Source organism: Polypterus senegalus, chromosome 15, assembly GCF_016835505.1.
Source record: "Polypterus senegalus isolate Bchr_013 chromosome 15, ASM1683550v1, whole genome shotgun sequence".
In the NCBI taxonomy this organism is placed as follows: domain Eukaryota; kingdom Metazoa; phylum Chordata; class Cladistia; order Polypteriformes; family Polypteridae; genus Polypterus; species Polypterus senegalus.
In genome coordinates, this window is record NC_053168.1 from 137,530,845 (window position 1) to 137,556,019 (window position 25,175).

General features: G+C 42.0%; 1 protein-coding gene across 3 annotated transcripts; it reads right to left on the reverse strand.

The window, feature by feature from the left end:
- Nucleotides 1-264: 264 nt before the first annotated feature.
- On the reverse strand, nt 265-24,692 carry zgc:136493 (uncharacterized protein LOC692276 homolog). 3 transcript variants are annotated; one of them, XM_039736914.1, is made up of 6 exons: nt 24,528-24,692; nt 22,574-22,949; nt 15,425-15,596; nt 8,367-8,545; nt 3,706-3,802; nt 265-517 (listed from the first exon to the last, which is right to left on the reverse strand). In XM_039736914.1, exons 1-6 carry the CDS (start codon nt 24,675-24,677, stop codon nt 358-360), a joined length of 1,134 nt encoding a protein of 377 aa, XP_039592848.1. In that variant the 5' UTR covers nt 24,678-24,692; the 3' UTR covers nt 265-357. The 3 variants fall into 3 exon arrangements, with proteins under 3 accessions (XP_039592848.1, XP_039592850.1, XP_039592851.1); XM_039736916.1 differs by lacking the exon at nt 24,528-24,692 and adding an exon at nt 23,415-23,631; XM_039736917.1 differs by lacking the exon at nt 15,425-15,596 and having other exon boundaries at nt 8,367-8,540.
- Nucleotides 24,693-25,175: the final 483 nt, after the last annotated feature.

Consider the following 25,175-nt stretch of genomic DNA (forward strand, 5'->3'; position numbering starts at 1 on the left):
TCTCAGGGTGATACCCACCAAGCCACTCATGCTCCCCAAGAGGGAAGCTACAGCAGGGCATTAACTCAAGACCTTTGGATTACAGAATTGCCTTCCCAACCAGCAGTGAAAAACAAAAAGTCAGTTTGCCCAACAGACACATACAGTAGGTGAGGGGATCTCTCTGCCTCACCCCTTCCTGCCACAAGCGATTCCACACTAGTCCCAAACATTACTCAGAGAGCGAGGCTGTAGTGGGGCCAAAAAATGACTCATCACAACTTGTAACTTCAAAATGATTTATTGAAAATTTCAAAAATAATTACTAATTATCGAGTCACTGATGAAACATCATCAGACTTTTTTCCTCTTTTTGTTTTATTTTGATGCTTTCACCTCATCAAGTGGTGGCTGGCCATTCAATATCGCAAGGGCATTGGCGACCATTCTTTCCACCAAGGCTTGAGTTGTCTGGTAAGTATGGGTTCCCATATGAGGCACTATAAGGACATTGTCAAGCTTGAGCAGTGGGTGGTCTCTGTAATAAATAACACAGGGATTTTACAGCCATTAAGACAAGTAAGACTGTGTTTATGACGTCAAATATTTAAACCTTCTCAATCCAATCTAGGGTCATGGGACTGCTCAGCCCATCACAGCAGCACTGAACTACAAGAAACAAATGTCAAGCAAAATTTAGAAAAACACAGAAATGAAACCCTACCACTAATCTATATCCCTTTCCCTGATTTCATAAAAAAGTGCAAATGGAGAGCAGAGCAGCCATGTTTACTTGTAGAAAACAACAAGAAAAACTGACTGATCAAGGGGAAAGCCGTAAAATCAACCAAAAGTGGCTCAGCGGAGTGGTGGCTCTGAGGTTAGGGATCTGCACTGGCAATCGGAAAGGTTGCCGGTTTGAATCCCGTAAAATGCCAAAAAGGGGCTCTGATCTGTTGGACCCTTGAGTAAAGCCCTTAACCTGCAATTGCTGATCGCTTCGAGTAGTGAGAAAAGCGCCATATAAATGCAAAGAGTTATTATTATTATTAAAAGAAAATGATCTGAAACATCTGTACATATTATTACCCAACCTTCATATGTGTCGTTTGGAACTTTGGATTGAAAATGAAATAAGTATTCTTTTAAAGTGAGTGCTGTCTCCAACAAGGCTGATTAATTATTTTCTGTGCCATAATATCTGCAGGCTAAGACTTTCTGAGCTGGAGCCGCTGCTGTCAGTAACTGGTTAATTGCAGCAGAAGAAAAATATCTGTTCATGTATCTGAATGAATTAACCAGCATCCCCAATGGACGAATATAAAGGTGTCTGCACAAAAGTATAAACCCATGACAGGCTTCATGAGTGTGTCGGGGCAGCTTTATTAGCATTTCTGTGTGTGTCTGTACTGCAGGCAGATCTTTTCACAATTAGTTAATTAAGTATGATTTCTTCACATACCCCTTACAAACCATCCCTTTCCAACGCGTCTATTTAGCTCTTCTGAGAGCTTCTCTTTCAGTCATGTCTCATCTGTGCGACTTCCTCATGTGAAGATTTGCTTTGTTTTCAGTGTAGGCTGCTGCTTCTTGTCAGGCTGATGAGAAGAAAATGTCAAAGACTCTCAAAACACAATGTCATTTATAGTTTTCTAGGGTGATGGCTGTTGGTTTGTGATCATGCATAGAACATTATTTATTATTACCTCACTTATTTTAACTTCACCTGTTTGTTCTCTGGTACAAATCTTGTAATCGATATTTAACCCACTTCCTGTTGTCCAAATGACTTGAAATTTTGCACACTTACTCACTTCCGATGACGATATATGAATCAATAATCGGTTTCACTAACTGATCAATTAATCCATGTTAATTAAGAATTGCTTAATTAACATGGATTAATTGATCAATTAGTGAAACCGATTATTGATTTATGTATTGTCATCGGAAGTAACGGATAGAAATATTAAAGGAAGTGTTAAAATATTGATTACAAAATTATACTAAAACAAACCCAAGACTAAAAAGTCGAAAATAATATACATATATAAAAAAATACTTTTTAAAAACCACGCTTATATTATTTTACGAGTGATGTATGAGAGACTTATTTTTTACTTTTTAGTACACTTTTTAATTTAATATAAGCATGGTTTTTAAAAAGTATTTTTTATATATATGTATATATTATTAAACTATTCTTTTCAATTCCTCAAACACTAAGTGACTTCCCACTGCTCTTCTGAACCATTCAAAAAAATGTGCCTAACGGACCTTGCAGTCAAAATTTTTGACATAGTACAGGGGTGGGCCGCGGTGGTCCGGGAGGGCCGCAGTGGCTGCAGGTTTTTGTTCCAGCACCAGTTTCTTACTGAGAAGTCAATTATTGCTGATGACGCCCTTATTGCTCAAGTGACATTTTGATGCTTCATTTTAGTGGTCTCGCTTGTTAAGGTTTCCCACCCTTACTTGCTTATTTCAGTCTTAAGCTGCTGCCTTCACTGTTTTAATGGCTCCTTATTAGCAATAAGATGTAAAAGACAAAGCAGCCGGAAGTTCTCCAGTAACTTTTTTCCAAATACATCTGCGTGTGTTCATCATGGACTGTCTGATTTAATAAATCACGTAACAGAAAAATGTGACAGACTGAAAATGATCCTTCTTAAGCTTCAAATCATTTAGAAGACCTTACATTGCAGAGCAGCAAGCCATAAAATTAAATAAGGTCTGAGATTGGCAAGGATTGGTTTCTAATTAAGCAATTGGTTTGGAATGAAAACCTGTAGCCACTGCGGCTCTCCAGACCGACATTGCCCACCCCTGACATTGAACATTTAAAAAAAGGCTTTTCAAACTTTGACATACAGGAGTTGCACAAAAATGTGGCAGCACTTTGTATACTTAAACTGAAATTACCAGACAATGTCTGTGACTTTTTGTGGCTAGTTTGAAATGTGCTCCTGGCTAGTTCAGCTCCATGGAGGAAACCGTTACCTCGCACATGGCATCTGTTAATAATGTAATATTGGAAGTTAATAACGTAAGTTTTAGACCATACATTGTTGAACTTGCTTCGGCGCTCAAGAATTCAGTAATATGTATTCACACGTGTTTAAAAAAATGTATATGGCGGCAGTGCTCTTGTTAAAATCTCTGCCAGTGCATGCTAAACATTTGACGTGCAGGATTTCCTCTGGCACTCGCTGTTTCTCACTGGCATGGAACTGCTGATGTTAATGTGGAACTGGTTTAAAAATGAGGAATGCAGGAAATACAGTGAGTTAACCCTATGGTGATGTTAAAACATCCATCCATTATATAACCCGCTATGTCCTAACTACAGGGTCATGGGGGTCTGCTGGAGCCAAGCCCAGCCAACACAGGGCACAAGGCAGGAAACAAACCCTGGGCAGGGCGCCAGCCCACCACAGGGTGCACACACACATACATACTAGGGACAATGTAGGATCACCACTGCACCGAACCTGCATGTCTTTGGACTGTGGGAGGAAACCCACGCAGACACAGGGAGAACATGCAGACTCCATGCAGGGAGGACCTGGGAAACGAACCCTTAAGGGTCTCCTAACTGCGAGGCAGCAGCGCTAACACTGTGCCACCGTGCCACCTGATGTTTTCTATGCTAAATTACTGGTTCTAGAAACTGTGATGCACAACATTTTGGGTAACCCTTTCTCTTTTATAAGCAATGAAAGCACAAACCTTGGCAGGCGTTCGGGATATGTCACATCCAGAGCTGCTGCATGGATCAATCCTGTACCCAGAGCTTCAACAAGAGCATCCTGGTCTACCACGAGACCTTTATTAAAAAAAGCAATATATCAAAGCAGTTCATAAAGCACACACATTATATACACAATACACCGTAGATATTAGTACATACAGTATGTGCTTACTGTCGAAGTAAATGGTTCTGGGGACCGCTTGTGGCTCCAGGTTTTTAGTCCAGCCATCTTCTGTTTTTAATCTGATTGCTTGCCTCATTATGTAGGCTGTTATTTGTCACTTTCTATTTTGAGGTCAATGTACAGGTAAATATATAAATTACAAAACTCTTCAGTCTTAGCCACTGTAGCTTGTAACAACTTGAGTTCCCTCAGAGTTTGTTCTTCTTGCATGATCGCTCAGCCTTGTGGACAGCCTGCTCTAGCTGTACCGTACTCTTTCTGTTTCTTAATGACTGATTTGACTGCATATTCAGTGACTTGGATATTTTCTTGTCTTCTTCTCCGGACTCCTGGCTTTTAATCTCATTTTCATGGAGTTGCCTGGAGTGTTTGTTTGTCTTCATTGTGTCGGTTAGACCACCACACTGACTCACAACAAGACGGACCTTCTTCAGTAGATACAATCAACTGAAACCCCAGACAGGTGCTCTCCAGTGAACTAAATATGTGCTTTCCAAAGCCAATGGACTCCGCCAGTGTTGACTGCAGTGTGTCACAATAAAGACTGTGAATACTTATGTGGTTAATTATTTAGTGGTTTTTTTTTTATCTGTTATAAAAAAAAAATCTTGTGACACGATATGATCTTTGGAAGAGAGACAGAGAGACACTTTCACGTCCTGCGAGACGGACAAGTCACGTCATATTTACAACCTTTGGAAGCAAGTCCCGTGATACACATGCAGCGCAGGTCAGAGATAACAGAAGTAGGAAAATTTGAAAGTCTCAAAAAAATGAGAGTAAAGATCGCATTAGTGCAAACAAACAGAAAATATTACCTGGTGAAATAACGGAACAGCGAAAAAGAGGTCGCATAGTGTTTGAGGCTGTCTGGGGGACAAGAGGACAGCTGCTGTACAGGCTTTTAAACGTTCGAAGCGTTGCACGAAGTACAGATCACATGACACGGCAGCAGCAGCAGCAAGGCGATCGAGCAAAGAGGAGGTAAAAAACAAACCAACTGTTACTTGTTCCCCACTGTATCACCGTTTAAGAGGGGTTTCGGAGGAGCGGCCACATCTCCTTGGGGTGCGTTCAGCCCCCCACTTCACAACGGCACATAGCGCTGGCTAAAGGCGAGTGAAGCAAGCAGGGGGCAAAGCCCCTTAGTCTGCAATTAATTTAGTCCACTTTGTGGATATCTGTTTTCACTTTGATATTAAAGAGTCTTTTATCAGTTGGCAAAAGTTAAAAACTCCCAGGGGGGGAATTCTTTTTATTGGCACTGTGAACCACTCATGAATTTTTGTATTACCAGTGGAAAGATTTATTCTCTGTGAAGATATTATTTTCTATAAAAATAACAGAACAATGTGGCAAAAACAAATCTAAAAACATTTTCAGGTGCAGGTCAACGGTTTTGTTAATTTTACAGCGTCCACTGAATTAAATTCCTGCACTTTTTTCCACTGCGACTATCTAAGACTTAAACAAACAACCCACTAGTAGTGCTGTGTGGAAGATGGTTTTAAAGTGTGGAGGCCTGGCAGACATGTCAAGGTGATACTCTCTGCTCAGCAGACTCCTGTGAGTGAGGCCTGAGGGCCGCGTCTGTGATGCGAATGTGAGCAACGCCGGATCACCGCAAGGAACTCGCCCGTCACCAGTCTTTGTTCACACTGCACATCTCAGGCTGTTAATATAACATCAGATCATGTCACAGATGATTCTGCAGTAATGGAGTGTGCTGATGAAGGGGATGAGAAAGTATAGCAACCAGGTGGTAAACTTTGAGAATTGTACAAAACTCAACATCAGCAAAACTAAGGAACTGCTTATTGACACTTGCTGCACCAAGGAGCCTCTACACCCTTCACCATTCAGTGGAAATGTGGAGGTGGTGCACTGCTAGAAGTACTTGGGGGTCCAGGTCAATGATGAGATAGACTAGTCTAGTAACACAGAGGAACTCTAGAAGGAGCAGCAGAGCAGACTTTTATTTTTAATGTGGGTTGACACATCTTTCACATTGTGAAAGGCACTATATAGCGCCTGACCCGACACAGACAGGACACGAGAGCTACGTGTAAACTAAAAGGACTTTTATTTCTCTTCAGCTGGAGGGCACGTCTTCCCCGTAATCCCCCCAGCCACAACACAGTCCCAAGCACCAGTAACCACCAGTACAGCACAATCACTTTTCTCTTCCTTGGCACCACCACTCCTCCCTCGCAACCTTGTCCTCCTCCACCCGACTCTGGCCGATGAGTGGTGGTTGCTGGCTCCCTTTTATAGGTCACATGGAAGTGCTCCAGGTGTTTGATCACCAAGATCCGGCGGCACTTCCAGGTGTGATGAATCTGTTGCCCACCTGGGCTCAGGAGTCCCAAACACAGCACCCCCTGGTGGTACCTGTTGGGCTACCCCAAACTTCAATTCCCAGGGAGCCCTGTGGGAAACCGAGGCACTACACCAGCCCGGGGGGGGGCGGCCATCTAGCGTCCAGGGGGAGGTATTGCACTGTCCAGGGCTGCTCCCCCTGAATACAGTGTGCAGGGGCGTCCTGGCTGGGCATGGACACCAGGCGCCTGTCACAGCATCTTCTACGACTGTGTGATGGCCAGCACAATGTTCTACACAGTGACATACTGGGCCAGTAATATCACTTCAAGAGAGGCCCACTGAAATAAAAAGCTGATGAAGAAGGCACATTCCGCTATGGGACACCATCTGGACCCGCTGGAGGCAGTAGTGGAGGTGAGAATTAAGGCAAAACTGACAGCCATTATGAACAATGCTGCACATCCCCTCTATGACACACTAGCACTGAGGATGTTTAGCCAATGGATCTTTCAGCAGAAGTGTGTTATGAAACACTACTATGGCTGCCATTATAAGTAAATACCTGACTGTGACTGCTCTGTTATCACGAGCCAAGTCAGATGTTCTTTACTGTATGCTGTGGAGCCAACCTGGACACAGACAGGCGGACATGTTGTTTCTTCCCACCATACGTTTATTATTTACAATATTTACACAAATATCGTCACTCAGACCCAGTTCATTAGTGCACAAACCCCAACTCTCAGTCCTGGCCACACAAATGCCTTTCTTTGGGCCGCCTCCACTCTCCTCTCCTGCTTTGTCCTGCTTCCACCCGACTCTAGCCTCGAATGAAGGAAGACGGCCCCTTTTATTTACTCCCGGACGAGCTCCAGGTGGTTCCCGGCATTCCCCTCTTGGCCACGTCCCAGCGTGGCGGAAGTGCCGGCTGTTCTCCCGGCAGCTCTCCGGGTGTCCTCCTAAATCTTCCCCCCAGCACTTCCTGGTGTGGCGGAAGTGCTGAGGTCACTGGGGTGCCTCCTGGCAGTGACCACGGGCCCCTACAGGGTGGGGCTACCATGCCCTGAACCCGTGGCCCCCAAAGCAACCAGGAAGGCGGCCCCCACGTGATCCCAGATGGGCACACGCCCACTTCCGGTCCTCCAAGGCGTCCCGGTCGGGTCGTCGCCCCGGCATCCACGACAATGCATATGAGGGGGACTGTTTTGTGATAATATTTCTTGAGCTTTACTAAAAGCTATATTTCCTTTTTGGGACAAAAAGCTATCTATACCTATTTGTTCCACCATTTATATTTTACAAATACAGTATCTGTTTTAAAGAAGCATTGTAGAGGTCTCACCAGGCAAATTCATCTCTTATTCCCAGCAAAGGATATAAATAACTGACCAAATATATCCAAGATCTTTAGAGTTTGAATATTAAAATTCAGTTCATTAGTCCATTTGTGTTGTAAAACTGTTTTACTGAGCATAAAGGTTAACTTGAGAGCACCTGGGCTTAAAGAAGGAACCCTAGAAATGACAACTCACATCCACACTCAATCATGTAAGGCACCATTAACCTAAATTTGTGTTAGTTCTGCAACAGCATCTGGGTAGGAGAGAGGGACTGCAAGCTGTACTTGAAGTAGACATCAAAAGTGGCCTCAGAATTTTGGTAATAACGTAATAAAATTGTTCAGAGGAAAAACTTTCTCATACTTGATAGTTTCACTTACCTGTTGCAGGGCCGTTCTTAGCAGTTTGGGGGGCCTACGCGGTTCAGAAATGTACAGGCCCCAGATGGGGGCCTAATAAAACATCCGGAAAAGAACGATAAAATTTAGGATGAGGACGGTATCGTGACACACAATGTGAGGGACTGGCACAGACGGCTGCAGTGCCAGTGGCATGACAGGGGCCCCCAGGCACACAGCCCGACAACAAAAAAAAACAATTGTACGTCGGGGCCGGGCCAGGGGCCCCCTTATAGTCTGCGCAGTTCACGTATGCCTAAGATCATCCCTGCCTGTTGTAATCGAAGTTAGTGGCCAGATTTCTCACCAGATTCGCTCTTACTACTTAACTGTTATTTTAAACATAATTAACGCTGGTCATTATACTCCTTACCCAAAACGCTCTCAGTCCATACCTCTACTTATGTTGATGAGAGTGGCCGTTCTTTTCATTAAGCTTAGCTCTCGTTTTCCAATTAGACGGTGAGTCTGTGGAGACAAGTCCACAACCAGCATCACAAAGTCAGATTCACGCAGCAGGTCATCCATTGTTTCACAGTAATGGGCGCCCACGGCTTTTTCTTCTTCTTCTTTCCTGCCAAAATGAAGTATGCAGTAAATTATTTAAATATTTGCAGAGCTAGAATTTAAGATTTTTTTTTTTTTCCCAGATGATAAATGGACAGTGTGGTCATGAATCCAAAATAACGCAGAGTAAACCAAGAACTAGACAAAAAATGTTTATTATTAAAATAAAAGTTTTCTCTCATTAGGAAATCTGCCGTCAAGACGCTAGTCCTGGGTGGCAGGGGTTCGTTTGATGTGTGGCATCATTGGCGTAAAGTCTTATTCTGGCAAGACGTGTATTTGGTTACCCGCATTGGATATAAAAACCCTTGGAAAGTATCGTGATATTACAGTATACTGATATTCTGGTTACAATTTTTGTGGATGTCTTTTTCTACTACAAGTATGCTTAACAGTTTTCAGCTTTGTTATTTTTTATCTTTCTGCCATTCTGGTAATGACGCTTGCTTTGGATTCATTTCCTGGTCTGAAAACTCTCTTGATTTTGGCTCTGCTATGACAATGGGCACCATGTTGCTATATGTATAACCGCCGACTCCATTCTCACACATTCAATATCTAACCCTGGGTTGGCCTGCCCTTCTGCACTTTGGCCGTGTGTTGTCTGTATGGCTTTGTACCCATTAAGGGGTAAGGTGTGTGTACAGTTTTCATTAGTTTCTGCAATTCTGTGTGCCCTTTATTTTCCCTGTGTTCTGCTCACAAGCATTTGCAATTTATTTTCTTTACAGACGTCACTGTGTTCTAATTAGGGTGGTCACCGTATTCACTAAAAAGCTTTAATGGTGGGATAGGAGCTACAATGAAGGCTGGAGAAAAAATGACCAGGCTGTTGGCTGAACTCTATAAAAAGAAAGGACTGAAACCTTGGCGCTGTAAGTAAGGAAATCATTCTACCTTGAAGATGAGGACCAGGACACACACACACACACACACACACACACACGCACACACACACACACACACACACACACGCGTACAGCATTTAAAGTTTAGTTACATTCTTGCAATATTTGGTGTTCTCTGTGTACAGCCAAAAAGAAAAATTAAAATAGCATACTTTCCCATAATTCTGAAAGCAAGCGGAAGTGTGATTCGATCATAAAACTCACTTGTTCAAAATTTATGCTGTGAAGTATGCACTCGTACTTCTTATTAATAAATAATAAAAAAAAAACAACTGGAATATTTTACAATGGCCTGTTTTTCGGGAACACTTTTGAACTTCACGGCGATGCTGTTATACTGTATATCCATCCATCCATCCATTATCCAACACACTATATCCTAACTACAGGGTCACGGGGGTCTGCTGGAGCCAATAAGGCAGGAAACATACCCCAGGCAGGGCACCAGTCCACCACAGGACACACACACACACACTAAGGACAATTTAGAATCGCCTATGCATCTCACCTGCATGTCTTTGGACTGTGGGAGGAAACCCACGCAGACACGGGGAGAACATGCAAAGTCCACCCAGGGAGGACCGGGAAGCGAACCTGGGTCTCCTAACTGTGAGGCAGCAGCGCCACCCACTGTGCCACCATGCTGCCCATTACAGTGTATATTTAAATTTGAAATCAGCATATGAAGTTAGGAAAGGCGGTAAAATCTAATACAGTACTCAGTGGCCAACTCATTAGGTCCATTTGTTTCATATCGCGAGTAGTGTGCTCCTTCAGACAGACAGACAGACAATTCAGAGAGGGTTATTTGCTTTAGTTGTTGTTTAACCAAAATTTCAGAACAACCAGGACACAGCATACAAGGGACTTTGACCAAAGTATGATTATTCCTGGAAGAAATACTGGTTTCAGCATCTTGGAAACGTGTCCTACAGCAATTTTCACGCACTACAGTCTTCTGCACAAGAAACATCCACTAAGCAGTAGATTTCCTAATGAGAGGGGTCAGGTGAGAATGTCCAAACTCATTGAAGCCAAAATACTCCAAGAACAGCACTTTTGAAAACTGGGCATCTTGGACTGTACAACGCATTGGACCTTGAAACACAGAGCAGAAGACCACACTGAATTAGCTATGAACAGGGAAATGAAGCTGAAAGTGGGCACATGATTTGCTAGTAAAGTCCAGTTTTTAGCAACTGGGGCAAATTTCCAAACTAAAATCACAGAGGGTCTTAGAAACAGTTGTTCATGCCTTATTACATCTCGCCTAGACTGTTGTAGTTCCTTATTCAGGGGGTCCTCGGGTTACGACACAGCTCCGTTCCTACGACGGTGATGTAACCCGAATTTTGGTGGAAGTCGAAACACACCGTAGCCTAAGTCACTTACTTATCCTAACACATTTGTAAAATCATAGTCTAGAACAGGGGTCCTCAATCCCAGTCCTGGAGAGCCGCAGTGGCTGCAGGTTTTTGCTCCAACCCAGTTGCTTAATAAAAAGCACTTATTGCTAAAGTAACACTTCTGCTTCACTTTAGCGATTTTGAGCCCTTATTGCTTAATTTTGTCTTAAACAGCCATTTTAATTGCTCCTTATTATCAATAACATGCAAATGACAAGAGAGAGCAGCATTTCTCCATTTAGCTTATTTACATTTACACCTCTGTGTATTTATCTGCACTATTGGGTTTAATTAAATACTTGGAAGAAAAATGAAGAGAAAAAAGTGAAGGACTGAGAATTACTCGTCCATTTTAGCCTTCAAATCATTTGCATGATAGAAAGGGAAAGAAAATCTAGGATAGGAGAATGACCTGACATAGCAGAGTGAATTTAATTTCATAGCTTGTTAGTGCTTTATTGGCAAGAATTGCTTTCTAATTAAGCAACCAGGTCAGAACAAAAACCTGCAGCCACTGCGGCTCTCCAGGACTGGGATTGAGGACCCCTGATCTAGAACATAAAAACACAACTAAAAAAAGGAAAAGGACGTAAATATACTGTACTGTACACTGTACTATAGTAACAGAAAAAATGAGTGTAAAAGTAAATCCTTACCTTTATTCTTTCTCGTGTCTCGATTTTTTAAAGGTTTTTATGGGAGTGAGCGTTGTAAGCTCGAAACGCTGTATGTTGAGATGTTGTAACCCGAGGACCCCCTGTATGTGGGTCTGCCCAAATCTGCTCTGTCGCGCCTTCAGCTGCCTCAGAACGCTGCAGCGAGATTCTTAATTGGGTCGAGAAACAAAGGATCACATCATCTCCCCCATTTTAGCCCATCTCCCCACTGGCTACCGGTGAGGGTGTTGCATTGACTTTAAAATCTTGTGGTTTGTTTTGAAAGCCTCGCATGGTCTCGGCTCCAAAATATATCTGTGACCTCCGACACCCTTATGGGGCACCAAGAGCACTGAGGTCATCTGGACAGCCACTCCTTGTAGTCCCCAAGATCTCGGCTGAAGTCGAGGGGAGACCGAGCTTTCTCAGTTGTTGCTCCACGGCTTTGGAATGACTTGCCTTGCCACATCAGGTCTTCATCCTCTGTCGAGGTTTTTAAAAGTCGGCTTAACCCCTTGTTGCCTAAATACATTTACAATTATATAAAAAAAGAAATTGTGTTTTTGCTGTCAAGCAGATGCTAAATGAAGTGGAGATTGTTAATCTGAATATAGCACACAAGCAAACAATAAGCTTAGCGCAACTTACCTCAAATTTGGACAATTTCTCAAAATTAGCAGCCAAAATCCATGGGGGTGGCCACGCCAACACTCCGCTTCCATCAGGTGGATGTAGTTTCCATTAGGACTGCTAGACGGCATGACCAGTGCTTCCAATACGATCCTTGGTATGTATCGAATACGCATCGACTGGCATTGGCAGGATACATACGCCACCTCGCCCGCATTCAGGCTAGTAGTGGTTTGAGGCGATTTCATGACAATCATCTACAAGGGGTTAAGACCTGCTTGTTTTCTTCCGCCTTTCACTAATATATAAAGGGATTGTGGTGGATGTTATAATTGGGTGTCTCATTAATCTGCTTCTGCATGATTGTGTTTATTTTAATGCTTCTTTGTACAGCACTTAAGACGCAACCTGTACTGTTTTAAATGTGCTTTTACAAGTAAATAATCCAAAATCTAAATCTAAGACTGGAAAATGTTCTTTTGTAGCAAGCAGTGGGGTGACATCAAAATGTCCCATAAATAACAAGAATCGATGCCACCGTCCTGCATTATGTCGAAGGTCCAAGCGATTGACTGTAACATAACAGTGCAGGAACGTTCTCTTGATACACAATATACAGTGGAACCTCGGTTCACGAACGTCTCGGTACACGTACAACTCGGTTTACGGCCAAAAAGTTCGCCAAACGTTTGCCTCCGTTCACGACCACACACTCGGTATACGAACAAGCAAGTTTCCCTTTCGGTTTGTACATGTTCAGTCTCTCCCTGTGCAGTGAGCGAGCGAGAGAGACACACGCAGGCAGCGCGAGAGAGACAGCGACACACACACACACACAGGCAGCGCGAGAGAGACAGCGCACACACACACACACACACACAGGCAGCGCGAGAGAAACAGCGCGACACACACACACACACAGGCAGTGCGAGAGAGACAGCGCGACACACACAGGCAGCGCGAGAGAGAGCTGGACGCATTAAGGTAGGAAGGCAATTACAGAATGCACTGGGCTTGATTTTGTTTTCACTTCTGTTTCCTGCGATCGGTTTGTAGCGTGCGTTGTTGCAATGTTATTTTTCTTGGTGGTTTATTAAATTACGGATTTTTTCAAATGTTCATTTTTTTCTTTGTGCTTAAAACTCATTAAAAAAAGTGCTTTTAGCCTGCGGTTGGTAGCAAGAACTCTTGCAGTGTTAGTTTTCTCTGTTGTTCAAGGTTTTCTCAGTGTTATTCAATGTTTTTACATTTAGTTTACTATTACGCTCTGCATTCTATGGTTTAATTAACTATATTTGTGCTTAAAAACTAAAAAAAATATATATTTACATACAGTTCGTATGGTCTGGAACGGATTAATTGTATTTATATACAATCCTATGGGGGGAAATTACTTCGGTTCACAACCAAATCGGTTTACGACCAGAGTTTTGGAATGAATTATGGTCGTGAACCGAGGCTCTACTGTACCGAGATCTCAGTCCAATAGAGCAAATCTGTAATAAGGAGGAACGGAGAGCTTGCAGCTTGAATTTGTGGCCAAAAAAAATCAAGAGTCTTTTGGAGGAAAAACAGAGACCCACCAGGTACTGCAGAGGGGTACGTAAGAAATTAGACATTGACGGCAAAACTGAACGTTGCATGCAGCAAAATATCCGTTGTCATTTTGTTGTATGGGCGCTGTGGGATGCTTATCGGGGAAAGGCTTGTAGATCAATGCCAGCCTTTGGCTACATCCACACTACTACATTTTCTTTTAAAATGTAGACACTAGTCTCAGTTTTTGTCTTTCGTCCACATTTTTAACCCGTGAAAATGGAGACTTTTGATGAACGCTCTTCAAGGCCACATTTTTCTGAACAGTGCAGATGGGTTAAAATGGAAAGCTTTTAAAATGCAGACTCTAATCGCGCTCTGGTTGGTTTGTACTTAATATGTGGCCCTTCTCCAATTGGGATACCGGTCATTAGATTTTCTCAGCCACTTTGCTCGCCTCATACTTGTGCCTTACTCTCGGTAACAATTCCACCTCAATGCCAGGCGGCACAAAACAAACTTATTTTTGCTTTTCAACACGTGCAAACACAAGCTGAAGCTGCAAGTGAACATCTTGCATGGTGGACACTTCTTCCCGTTTCCGCTGATGTGCACATGTAGGCAAACGGCCCCCGTCAGACGAATTTTGGGTTGTTTTAGTGTGGAAGGTGAGACTTGCAGAAATATTGTGAAATGCTAATGCAAGCACATACCGTATTAGTTTAAAAATGAAAACACAGTGGTGTGGACGTAGCCTTATTTGATACTCCAAATGAGTCAGGCATAGACAAACGCCCCACTTCCCGGACACCCATTCGGTGCTAAATATGCTTAAGCGATTGACTCCGAGTGTGCTTTCATTTTTTTACTTTGAGTTCAACCTCCTTTAATAAATGGTACTCTCTACGACATTTTTAACGTGGATTTGCAATGCTGTTGAAAATTTGTACCATAACTTCTATTTATTGTGAAATTGATATAATTGGAGTATAATTTAAAATTATACAATACAATGCATTTTTATTTAGTATTGTAACCTTATTATTTGCTTTGTGTCATACCAGTAGCATTCAATTAATAAAGCAAACCCTGAGGGGTTTGGGGCGATATTATACTTTAAATTGGCATGAAATAAGAGAGTGTGCACACAATGGACTTGGCATCTTCTGTGGGGCAGTCTTGGAGAACTCCATCTTCCATTACCAGGTGTGAAGAACCGACAGACGCACAATGTCCAAAAAGCACACAAAGTGCACAAAGCACCACAGTAATGCTCACAGTCGATTCCTTTTCTCTCTCTCTGTTCTTCTCTGCCACCTCTACTCCTCTCCCACAAGCTCTGTCCTCGGCCTCCCGAATCCGGCTCCCCTCTTTTATACTGCACCAGGAAGTGCCTCCGGGTGCTCCTTGATGCTTTTCCGGTAGCATTTCTGGGTGCTGCATGGGAATCCCGCTCCTCCTCTGGCAGCAGAAAGTGCTGCAGACAAAGGCTCCGGAGCCGTCCAGGTGCCCCCTGTTTGTGGCCACCGGCCCTCTTACAGGGTTGAGCCTTTAAGCTCCATGCCTGTGGCCCCGATGCAGACCGTGCGGGGGGCGGTGGGGGGTAGGGCTGCCCTCTTGTGTCCCGGGGAGGTACTGCTTTTAGCATGTCCTCTTCTCAGGAGGGCATCCTGACCAGGCAAAGACCCCAGCTGGGAAAAAAAGTAAATAAAAAAAATGGACGGCTAGATTGAAAGATAAAATATCCTACCTCCGGTTTCGATTGTGATAAAGAATTTTCATGTCAAATCCTTTAGCTCTTTTGGCAACCTGGTAGCCAATTCTACCCATTCCGATGATACCAAGGGTCGCACCACTGATATCATATCCAATTTCACTCTGCAAATATTCTGTAATGTCTGGAGAAATTACAGTCTTGTAACCTGCAATGGAGATAAATGCGAATTTGACAGAGAATAGGACTTTCACTTTGTCACGGGAGTAGAAAAAATAAATAAAACAGCAATCTTCAAACATTTCCAGTCCCAGAAAGAACACATCACCTGGAAAGTTTTCAAAATTTTGCCTTTTTTTATTAAGAAACTAAAAATATTCTGTTCTGGATTTATTTTGATATTATATATAAAAAATGAAAACATAAAAACAAAAAACACTGATCAAGGCTGTTTGTGCTAATAAGCAAAGACTATTTTTTGTGAATTTGAGTATGCAATAAAGTTTAAAAAAAGAAAAAAAAAAACAAAACACATGTCAAATGCAGTTTAAAAAATAAGTAAAATAATCATCTCGAATACAGGTTCGCTTCCCGGGCCCTCCCTGCGTGGAGTTTGCATGTTCTCCCCGTATCTGCGTGGGTTTCCTCCCACAGTCCAAAGACATGAAGGTGAGGTGCATTGGCGATCCTTAATTGTCCCTGGTGTGTGCTTGGTGTGTGTGTGCCATGCGGTGGGCTGGCGCCCTGCCTGGGGTTTGTTTCCTGCCTTGCGCCCTGTGTTGGCTGAGATTGGCTCCAGCAGACCCCTGTGACCCTGTAGTTAGGATATAGCGGGTTGGATAATGGATGGATGGATCTCTAAAACAAATAATCTGCTGCAAAATTCAAAGCATATGCACACAAGCAGTAGACCGTTTCAGACTTCATAGTCCACACTGACTTACGTATTAAAATTATACATGGTAAAAAAGTTAAAAAACCTAGTGTTTTGTCAAAATAAGTTATCAAGAAGTGAACACGACAAAATGAATTATATAACCAAATGAATGAATGAAAAACAAGAAGGGTGGGACTTGCTTTCTGGAGGGCTACAATGCATGTTTGCTTTGTTTCATCCAACCTATAAATAAAAGCTGCCAGTTTTCCTTTTATATGGATATAAACAATTATGGTTGATAGTCCCCCATTTCTCTGTCCCTAATACATTAATAAGAAGCGAGTATTGTGTTAGGGGGGCACTGTGGCGCAGAGGTAGAGCTGCTCCCTCACAGTAAGGAGACCATGCCGGGTCCTTCCCGTGTCTGCGTGGGTTCCCTCCGGGTGCTCCGATTTCCTCCCACAGTCCAAAGACATGCATGTTTGGTTGAATCGGTGATCCTAAATTGTAGTGTGTGTGTGTGTGTGTGTGTGTGTATTCACCCTCTGATGGACTGGCGCCCTGTGCGGTTTTTGCTGCTGCCTTGTGCCCTGTGCTAGCTGGGATTGGCTCCAGCAGACCTCCACAACCCTGTTTGGGGCTAAGCAGGTTAGAAAATGGCTGACTGACTGACAGAACTGTATTTAGTGTTTTCAAAACACTTGATCAGAGTTCTTAAGTTTAAGGTAAGTAAGTTCCTTCTGACTAGTCGTAAATGCAAATAGTAATATACTGTACAGCCCCTTTGAACCATTTGATGTAAGAGACAGACATAGCCAAGTGTGTAAGCATATGTAGATAAAGTCATATAAATTATACTGTAAGTATATTCATATAAATATGTACAGTTAGGTCCATAAATATTTGGACAACATTTTTCTCATTTTGGTTCTGTACATCACCACAATGAATTTTAAATGAAACAACTCAGATGACGTTGAAGTGCAGACTTTCAGCTTTAATTCAGTGGGTTGAACAAAACGACTGCATAAAAATGTGAGGCAACTAAAGTATTTTTGAACACAATCCCTTCATTTCAGGGGCTCAAAAGTAATTGGACAAATTAAATAACTGGAAATCAAATGTTCATTTCTAATACTTGGTTGAAAACCCTTTGCTGGCAATGCCAGCCTGAAGTCTTGAACTCATAGACATCACCAGATGCTGGTTTCCTCCTTTTTAATGCTCTGCCAGGCCTTTACTTTCAGTTGCTGTTTGTGAGTTTGTGGGCCTTTCTGTCTGAAGTTTAGTCTTCAACAAGTGAAACGCCTGCTCAGTTGGGTGAAGATCAGCTGACTGACTTGGCCAGTCAAGAATTTTCCACTTCTTTGCTTTAATAAACTCCTGGGTTGCTTTGGCTGTATGTTTTGGGTCATTGTCCATCTGTATCATGAAACGCCGCCCAATCAGTTTGACGTCATTTAGCTGGATTTGAGCAGACAGTATGTCTCTGAACACCTCAGAATTCATTCGGCTGCTTCTGTCCTGTGTCACATCATCAATAAACACGAGTGTCCCAGTGCCACTGGCAGCCATCACACTGCCTGACTCCACCGTGTTTTACAGATGATGTGCTATGCTTTGGATAATGAGCTGTTCCATGTCTTCTCCATACTTTTTTCTTGCCTTCATCATTCTGGTAGAGGTTGATCTTGGTTTCATCTGTCCAAGGAATGTTTGTCCAGAACTCTGCTGGCTTTTTTAGATGTTCTTTAGCAAAGTCCAATCTAGCCTTTCTATTCTTGAGGCTTATGAGTGGCTGGCACCTTGCAGTGCACCCTCTGTATTTACTTTCATGCAGTCTTCTCTTTATGGTAGACTTGGATATCGATACGCCGACCAAGCCCTGGAGAGTGTTGGTCACTTGGTGGGCTGTTGTGAAGGGTTTCTCTTCACCATGGAAATGATTCTGCGATCATCCACCACTGTTGTCTTCCGTGGACGTCCAGGTCTTTTTGCGTTGCTGAGTTCACCAGTGCTTGCTTTCTTTCTCACGATGTACCAAACTGTAGATTTTGCCACTCGTAATATTGTAGCAATTTCTCTGTTTTCGCAGCTTAAGGATGGCTTCTGTCACCTGCATGGAGAGCTCCTTTGACCGCATGTTGTCTGTTAACAGCAAAATCTTCAACATGCAAGCACCACACCTCAAATCAACTCCAGGCCTTTTATCTGCTTAATTGATAAGACATAACGACGGACTTGAACACACCTGCCCATGAAATAGCCTTTGAGTCAATTGTCCAATTACTTTTGAGCCCCTGAAATGAAGGGATTGTGTTAAAAAATGCTTTAGTTGCCTCACATTTTTATGCAATCGTTTTGTTCAACCCACTGAATTAAAGCTGAAAGTCTGCACTTCAACTGCATCTGAGTTGTTTCATTTAAAATTCATTGTGGTGATGTACAGAACCAAAATTAGAAAAAAGTTGTCTCTGTCCAAGTATTTATGGACCTAACTGTGTATATGATGATATATATTATAATCTCAAGGACACTTTATATGCATATTTATACACTGCATATTCTGGTAAGTTCTAAAACTGTTCAGAAAATGATGATACAGCAAATAGGTTTAGCAAAACTAAAAATATTATCACATTGAGGCACCGGATCTGACAGAGAGCCATGTTGGGGTGATTAGGACAGAACTCACCGGCTAGGACACTCTCTTTTTTGCAAAAAATCTGTGGTTCTTAGCGAGTTGTCAGCTCCATGAGACGGGAAGTGAGACGGAGTTGTGACCTTGGACTCCACGAGCATGACTTGGCACAGAATAGGAGAGGTTCAGGTGAGCGAGACTCAATGCCGGAGCACCGTGAGACGGGGTGGGCTGAACTGAAACGAAGCCTGGCATGACACGGAGACTCGGGTTCGGCCGCTGTGTAACGAACAGTCCTTTTTAAGGCCCCTGCCCTGCTCTCCTCTTTTTTTGTGTTTCCTCACAAATCACCAGACAGTTGACAAGGAGAAATTCTTTTTTTTTTTTTTTATTTATTAATTTTATTATAATCAATACATAGTAATCAAGTTTTTACAAAAAAAAAGAATTATGCTAAGAACAGATCGATCCCCACCCTTGAGAGAGAGAGCAAGCCAAATGGTGTAAAATTTAAGGCTTTTAAAAATACCTAAATCAACAAATTCTCTGTGCTTTATAAACTCATTTCAAAATATTACTGATTAGATCCTGCCATGTTTTGAAAAAAGTCTGCACAGATCCTCTAACTGAGTATTTGATTTTTCCAATTTTAAATAATATAACACATCAGTTTCCCACTGACTTAAAAGAGGAGAGTTTGGGTTCTTCCAGTTTATCAGAATAAGTCTGCGTGCCAACAGTGTAGTGAATGCCATCACAGTTTGTTTGTCCTTCTCCACTTTAAGACCCTCTGGAAGAACCCCAAACACAGCTGTTAATGGGTTAGGAGGGATTGTGAGTCCAAGGCTGTCTGAGAGGTAATTAAAATTTTTTGTCCAGAATAATGTTAATTTGGTGCAGGCCCAGAACATGTGACCCAGTGAGGCTGGGGCTTGGTTGCAACGTTCGCAGGTTGGATCATGTCCTGGAAACATTTTGGAGAGTTTTAGTCGAGACAGATGTGCTCGATATATAATTTTGAGTTGTATAATTGTATGCTTTGCGCATATGGAGCTTGAGTGAATTCTCTGCATTGCTACTTTCCACTCCTTTTCTGATATATTAATTGAGAGGTCATTTTCCCAGTGTCCTCTTGGATCTTTGAAAAGAAGGGATTGTAAAAGGATTTTGCTGCTTTTCCACCTTGGAGTGACTTTATAGCATCCAGTAATTCTGATAATGACAGAGGTTTATCGAGTTCCTCCACACTAAAAGCGTCAATTTGTGGTATCTGTAATTTATCCAGAAATGCATTAGATTGTATATTGTCTTCTTTAAACTCAGTAGTATATAGGGATTTATAGTAGTCTCTAAAAGAGCACATTATATTTTTGTGTTCGATGATTTTATCTCCATTCGTGTTAGTAATTACCGAGATTGCGTTGCGCACTTCTTGCTTGTGAATTTGTTGCGCTAAAAGCTTATTAGCTTTCTCTCCATGTTCATAATAATGATGTCTGGATTTGTAAATTAGTTGTTCGGTTTCTTTAGTTGTCAAGAGGTTTAATTCTGAATGTAGAGCCTGCCTCCTCTTATGTAGAGTCTCGCTTGGTAGTCTGGCATGTTCTTCATCTATTTTAGTAATTTCACTTTTTATCTCTGCTACTTTCTTCGGATTTATTTCTGTGGGAAAGATATGAGATAATCTGTCCTCTTAAGAAGGCCTTAAGAGTTTCCCAGAGTATTCCTGCAGAGATCTCAGGGGATGTATTTGTCTCTAGAAAGAATTCGATTTGTTTGGATATAAATTCAGTACAATTCTCGTCAGCTAATAGAAGCGGATTGAGGCGCCATCTGCGGGGTGAGTGTATGGGGCTTAGTAATTTCAGCTCCAAGAGAAAGGAGAAATTCTTGCTCCCGGTTCACTTTGTAGATAGAAAATAAAGGCTATCAGGGCTCCAGAAAGTACGTAAGAAATATATTTAACTGAGACACCCCTGGAGCACGCCAAGCAATATGTGTTTTCTCGTCCTGTAATTGCAGATGTGCTAACAATTCTTTGTTTGGACAAAACATTTACAGATGTAAATATACAAAAGGCATATTTGGCATGTCACTAATAATGTGCAAGTTGTAAATAAGAATGTTTACTTAAAAAGATGAAGGAAATGAACTAAACATGAATATGGAAAGCATTCTTGCTGTTGAGACGCAAGGCCAGAGGCTGCTCATGAGAGAAGCATCAGCATAGAAAAAAGTGTCTGTGAGAAACACCTTTGTTATCTGGTGCTCATATGGCATCCCGTCAAGGGTAAGTTCAACACAGCAGCATCTTTTAAAATAATATTAATTTATTTAAGAGAGTTCTTGTGAGCCTAAGAGTCAAAAGCTGCCATTCATTAAACATTTTCTACAACACTGTTAGGATGCGTACCACACCAGCCAGAAACTGCGGCACTAGTCTAACTACGCTGACACAGCACGGCTTTCATGCAACAACTGCTGAACAGTTTATGTTATATTAACTTGAAAACGACGTGAAACACTTTAAAGACAATTCTCAAAATCTGGGATGGATTTAACGTCGTCAACCTCGTTAGGAGTGTACTGAAAAAAAAATGTGAAGGTTTCACACTTAATAAAAAATTTAATAAAAGGTGTCAATTTCCCCTTGGGATTAATAAAGTATTTATCTATCTATCTATCTAATATTTTCAATTTGAACTAATATAATTCTTTTTAGCTTATTGATCCCACAATTTTTAAGTTGAGGCAAATCATTTAGAGTTATTGGATGCTGCAGTGGGTTGGCACCCTGCCCAGGATTGTTTCCTGCCTCGTGCCCTGTGTTGGTTGGGATTGGCTCCAGCAGACCCCCGTGACCCTGTGTTCGGATTCAGCGGGTTAGAAAATGGATGGGTGGATGGATGGATGCAATTCAATTGTTTTTTTTACTGAAGTAAATCTATTTTTTAAGTTGTTCTTCTGTTTTTGTTAGTTGGAAAGCCATCAAACTGGAAAGTTCGACCGAAAGAAAATACAAACGGCCCCCAAACACAGCACATGAACAACCTAAAATATTAAGTTAAATGAAATAGGATTTTTACGTTTATTCCCTCCACCGTAACTTAATTTGGTACAAACATTTTTTTTTACTTTGATTGAGATCTGAAACCAAATATTTCAAGCTGCAACACTAAATGACTAATTTTAAGTTGCTTGAAAGAGAAAATTTACGTTGAATGAACACCATCAATGTTAGACTTTTTTCAGTGTAGCTGCGGCTCCTCAAGCGCAATCTGACAGACCCTCAGTGGGACTGCGGCCCCCAGTTTGAAAACCACTGCACTAGAGCACACTTTTTAAGTTTGTTATATAAATAGTTACCATAATATTGACAACGATATGAATGGTAACATCATGAATATGATTATGTTGTAGAATCCTGTTGAAGGTTTCCCTAAAACGCTGGAGAATTACAGCTAACGTCAGCTGTTCCTGGTAAAACTTCCAATATTTTTGCCTGCAGGTAAAACCTTTCAGTGTTTCATTTTCAACGTATCAAGGTTGTCAAAACAGAAACACCACTAGAAATAAAAACTGCATTAGTTGTGGTGCATTACATGTGATTTCTAGATATGTTGCTAATTCAAAACTACCCATAAACAGATACAGTAGATTTTGGTACCTTGTATGACCTTCCGTGCAGATGCCTGTAGCAAGGTCATGCCTAAGTCAGCTGTTGCATTGTTGACCACATTTGGGGTGTTGGTTACTTTTACCCCAAAACTGGATATCAACGGGATATCGAGATGATCCACTCCAACACCTCCATTTATTACAGCCTTCAAGTTGGGCAGGGCCTGCAGGAGGTCCCTGTTAACTTCAGGGACAGCGCACCACACAAACACAGCTTGCACTTTGTCTGCCCAGCGTTGCTTGTCTTTTATGAACTCATCATTAGAGATGATTGTGAAATGCTTCTCAATAATCGGTGCAAAGGCTGAGTGGATGCCAGACTTGTCCCCGGGCTTCAAAGCTAAAATGTGAGGTTTTTCCATTACCTGTAAACAAAAATGACACACAAATTACTACAACACACGTTAGTGAACACTATACAGTATGTGCAATATCAATCAGAAGGCATCTTCACTTTAGGCTTCAGTCTTCTCAAGATTCCCCAGTGCTGCCGCTATAGATACCTGACCTGAATTTGATTTAGCAGAGGTCTGACTTGTTCTGATGTCTGTTACCGCTGTACATCTCGAACAAAGCCGCTAGCACTGCGATCTACTTAAAAATATGCAAAGTTAGTCGTTACGCCTCCTCGACGCCCCCAGTGCAGGATTTACGTATAAGCTACACAAGCTATAGCTTAGGGCCCCCGCCTTCTTGGGGGCCCACAAAACAAATTGTCGGAGTGAGCAATTGTCATATATACTTATAAAGTGCCCCATGTCTCAAATAGCTTAGGGCCTTATCAAGTCTAAATCCGGCACTGGCACGCCCCCGCCTCTTTTGCTACTTACAGAGTATGGACGAGCTGCCGTCGCTAACCAGCGCTGGGATCTTCGTAGTAACGTGAAAGGAACTCGAATTAGGAGAGTCATGTGTTTTTCCCCTTTATATCGCCAAACTTTTAAAACGTCTCATTTGCAACGTGCTTGCTAAAGTCGAATTTTGATTGACAGTTATCCCGCCTCTTGATCCACCCATAACTTCTCCGCAAATCTGGCTGCCCGCTTGGCTGTCTCCGCCCACGTGATTCCAGAAACACTCCGTGCGCGTCTCCGACGCCTCGTACTGGAATACATTGCTACGTAATTTGATTCCCCTCAACTAGTGAGGGTTTACGCAAATTGAGCAGCCCCTAACCTTTACTTTTTCCCAACACAACTTTCTCTCACGGTTTTTCTCAGTTACTTATGCACATTTCTTGAAACACTTATCATTCGTTTTCATAGCTCCAGGTACATTTATTAAAACAGTGTATATGGTATGACACACCATGATAGTCCACCTGCCAAACCAACCACTGCCGGCGCGTGGAATAAATCCATCTGGGGTAAAGAGCATTTGTGCTCACCTTTAACCGTCATACCCCCGCATCCGAGATTTCCCCTTACTGGGCACGAGACGATACTCATAAATTCTCATATATCAATCATTTGCTATGCAGGAACAACGGATAATATACAGTATATAATAAATACATTCCGAAAAATATAAAACAATAAAAGATTAGCTTTAAAGCAATAAAATGCTAAATAAACAATTGAAATGTTTTAATTTAATTTGCTTGCCAAAACACCTTCGTTCGTTTCAGACTCCGTCCTGCAGGCTAAAAGGCGCAGTGTAAACTCAGGAGAATGTTAACAGACACCTTTAACTGATTTTAGAAATGAACATTTTACAGAATGGTACAATCAGAATATATACAATGTGATATACATGTGAACCGATCTGCCATGAACATGGGTTACAAATTATAGACTTCAACATGTAGAAAATAATCAAGCAATTATAATAAAATAATAATCCTCAGACTGACATAGAACAGGAGTCTAATTAAACAGGACTTCAACTGTATACTTTAAATGCACTACTAATTCAAAGTATACGCATCTCAGAAATGCACTTACGTTACAATTTGCCAAATCCCGTGCACAGTTTTTCAGCACCATCGATGACTTGTCGATTGTGCTCTTCACATTCTCTCTTGCGCCCAAGTACATTTCTCTGCAGCCCGGAGCTTCCACACTGGAGCTCCAAGTAGGTGGAGTTGATGCCATTGGGTGGTCCAGGGAGGTGGAGTTGACTCTAATGGGCACCAATAGAGTCTAGCTGAAGACCCGCCGGTTTACACTCCGGTTAAGCGGAGGCAGCGTTATCTAAATCAAATGCCAAGATCTCTCAAGTAAGTTTAACCGCACGTACTTGGAGCTCCAGGGTGGAAGCTCCGGGCAGCAGAGATACCCGGCTTCCTCAGTGCACCTAAGCATGCTAAAACAAGCTCTCCAAAACTAGAAAAACTGGCATCAGACATTCATAATATATAATAATAATAATAAATAATAACATTTCATTATTTGCAAGGGTAAATGTAAGAAATAATAGTTACGCTTTGATATCCTTGAATTGTTCATAATATTACACGGGTCAGTTTAGTTCAAAAGCCTACATATAATTTACATGGTTACAGTTTATAGGTCTGCAACGCTAAATATATGCATACAGCAGTGCTATCAGCATTATTGTAACCTACCTGGCATTTTGGTGCATTAATCTAA

What these genes read in the sequence shown, in the direction of transcription:
- zgc:136493 (XM_039736914.1), bottom strand. Translation starts at nt 24,677, where the DNA reads ATGGCATCAACTCCACCTACTTGGAGCTCCAGTGTGGAAGCTCCGGGC. An exon ending in GGGATTTGGCAAATTGTAAC is followed by an intron (nt 22,950 to 24,527) that starts GTAAGTGCATTT and finishes TTTTGTTTACAG; the next exon opens with GTAATGGAAAAACCTCACAT. An exon ending in TATCCCGAACGCCTGCCAAG is followed by an intron (nt 518 to 3,705) that starts GTTTGTGCTTTC and finishes TATTTATTACAG; the next exon opens with AGACCACCCACTGCTCAAGC.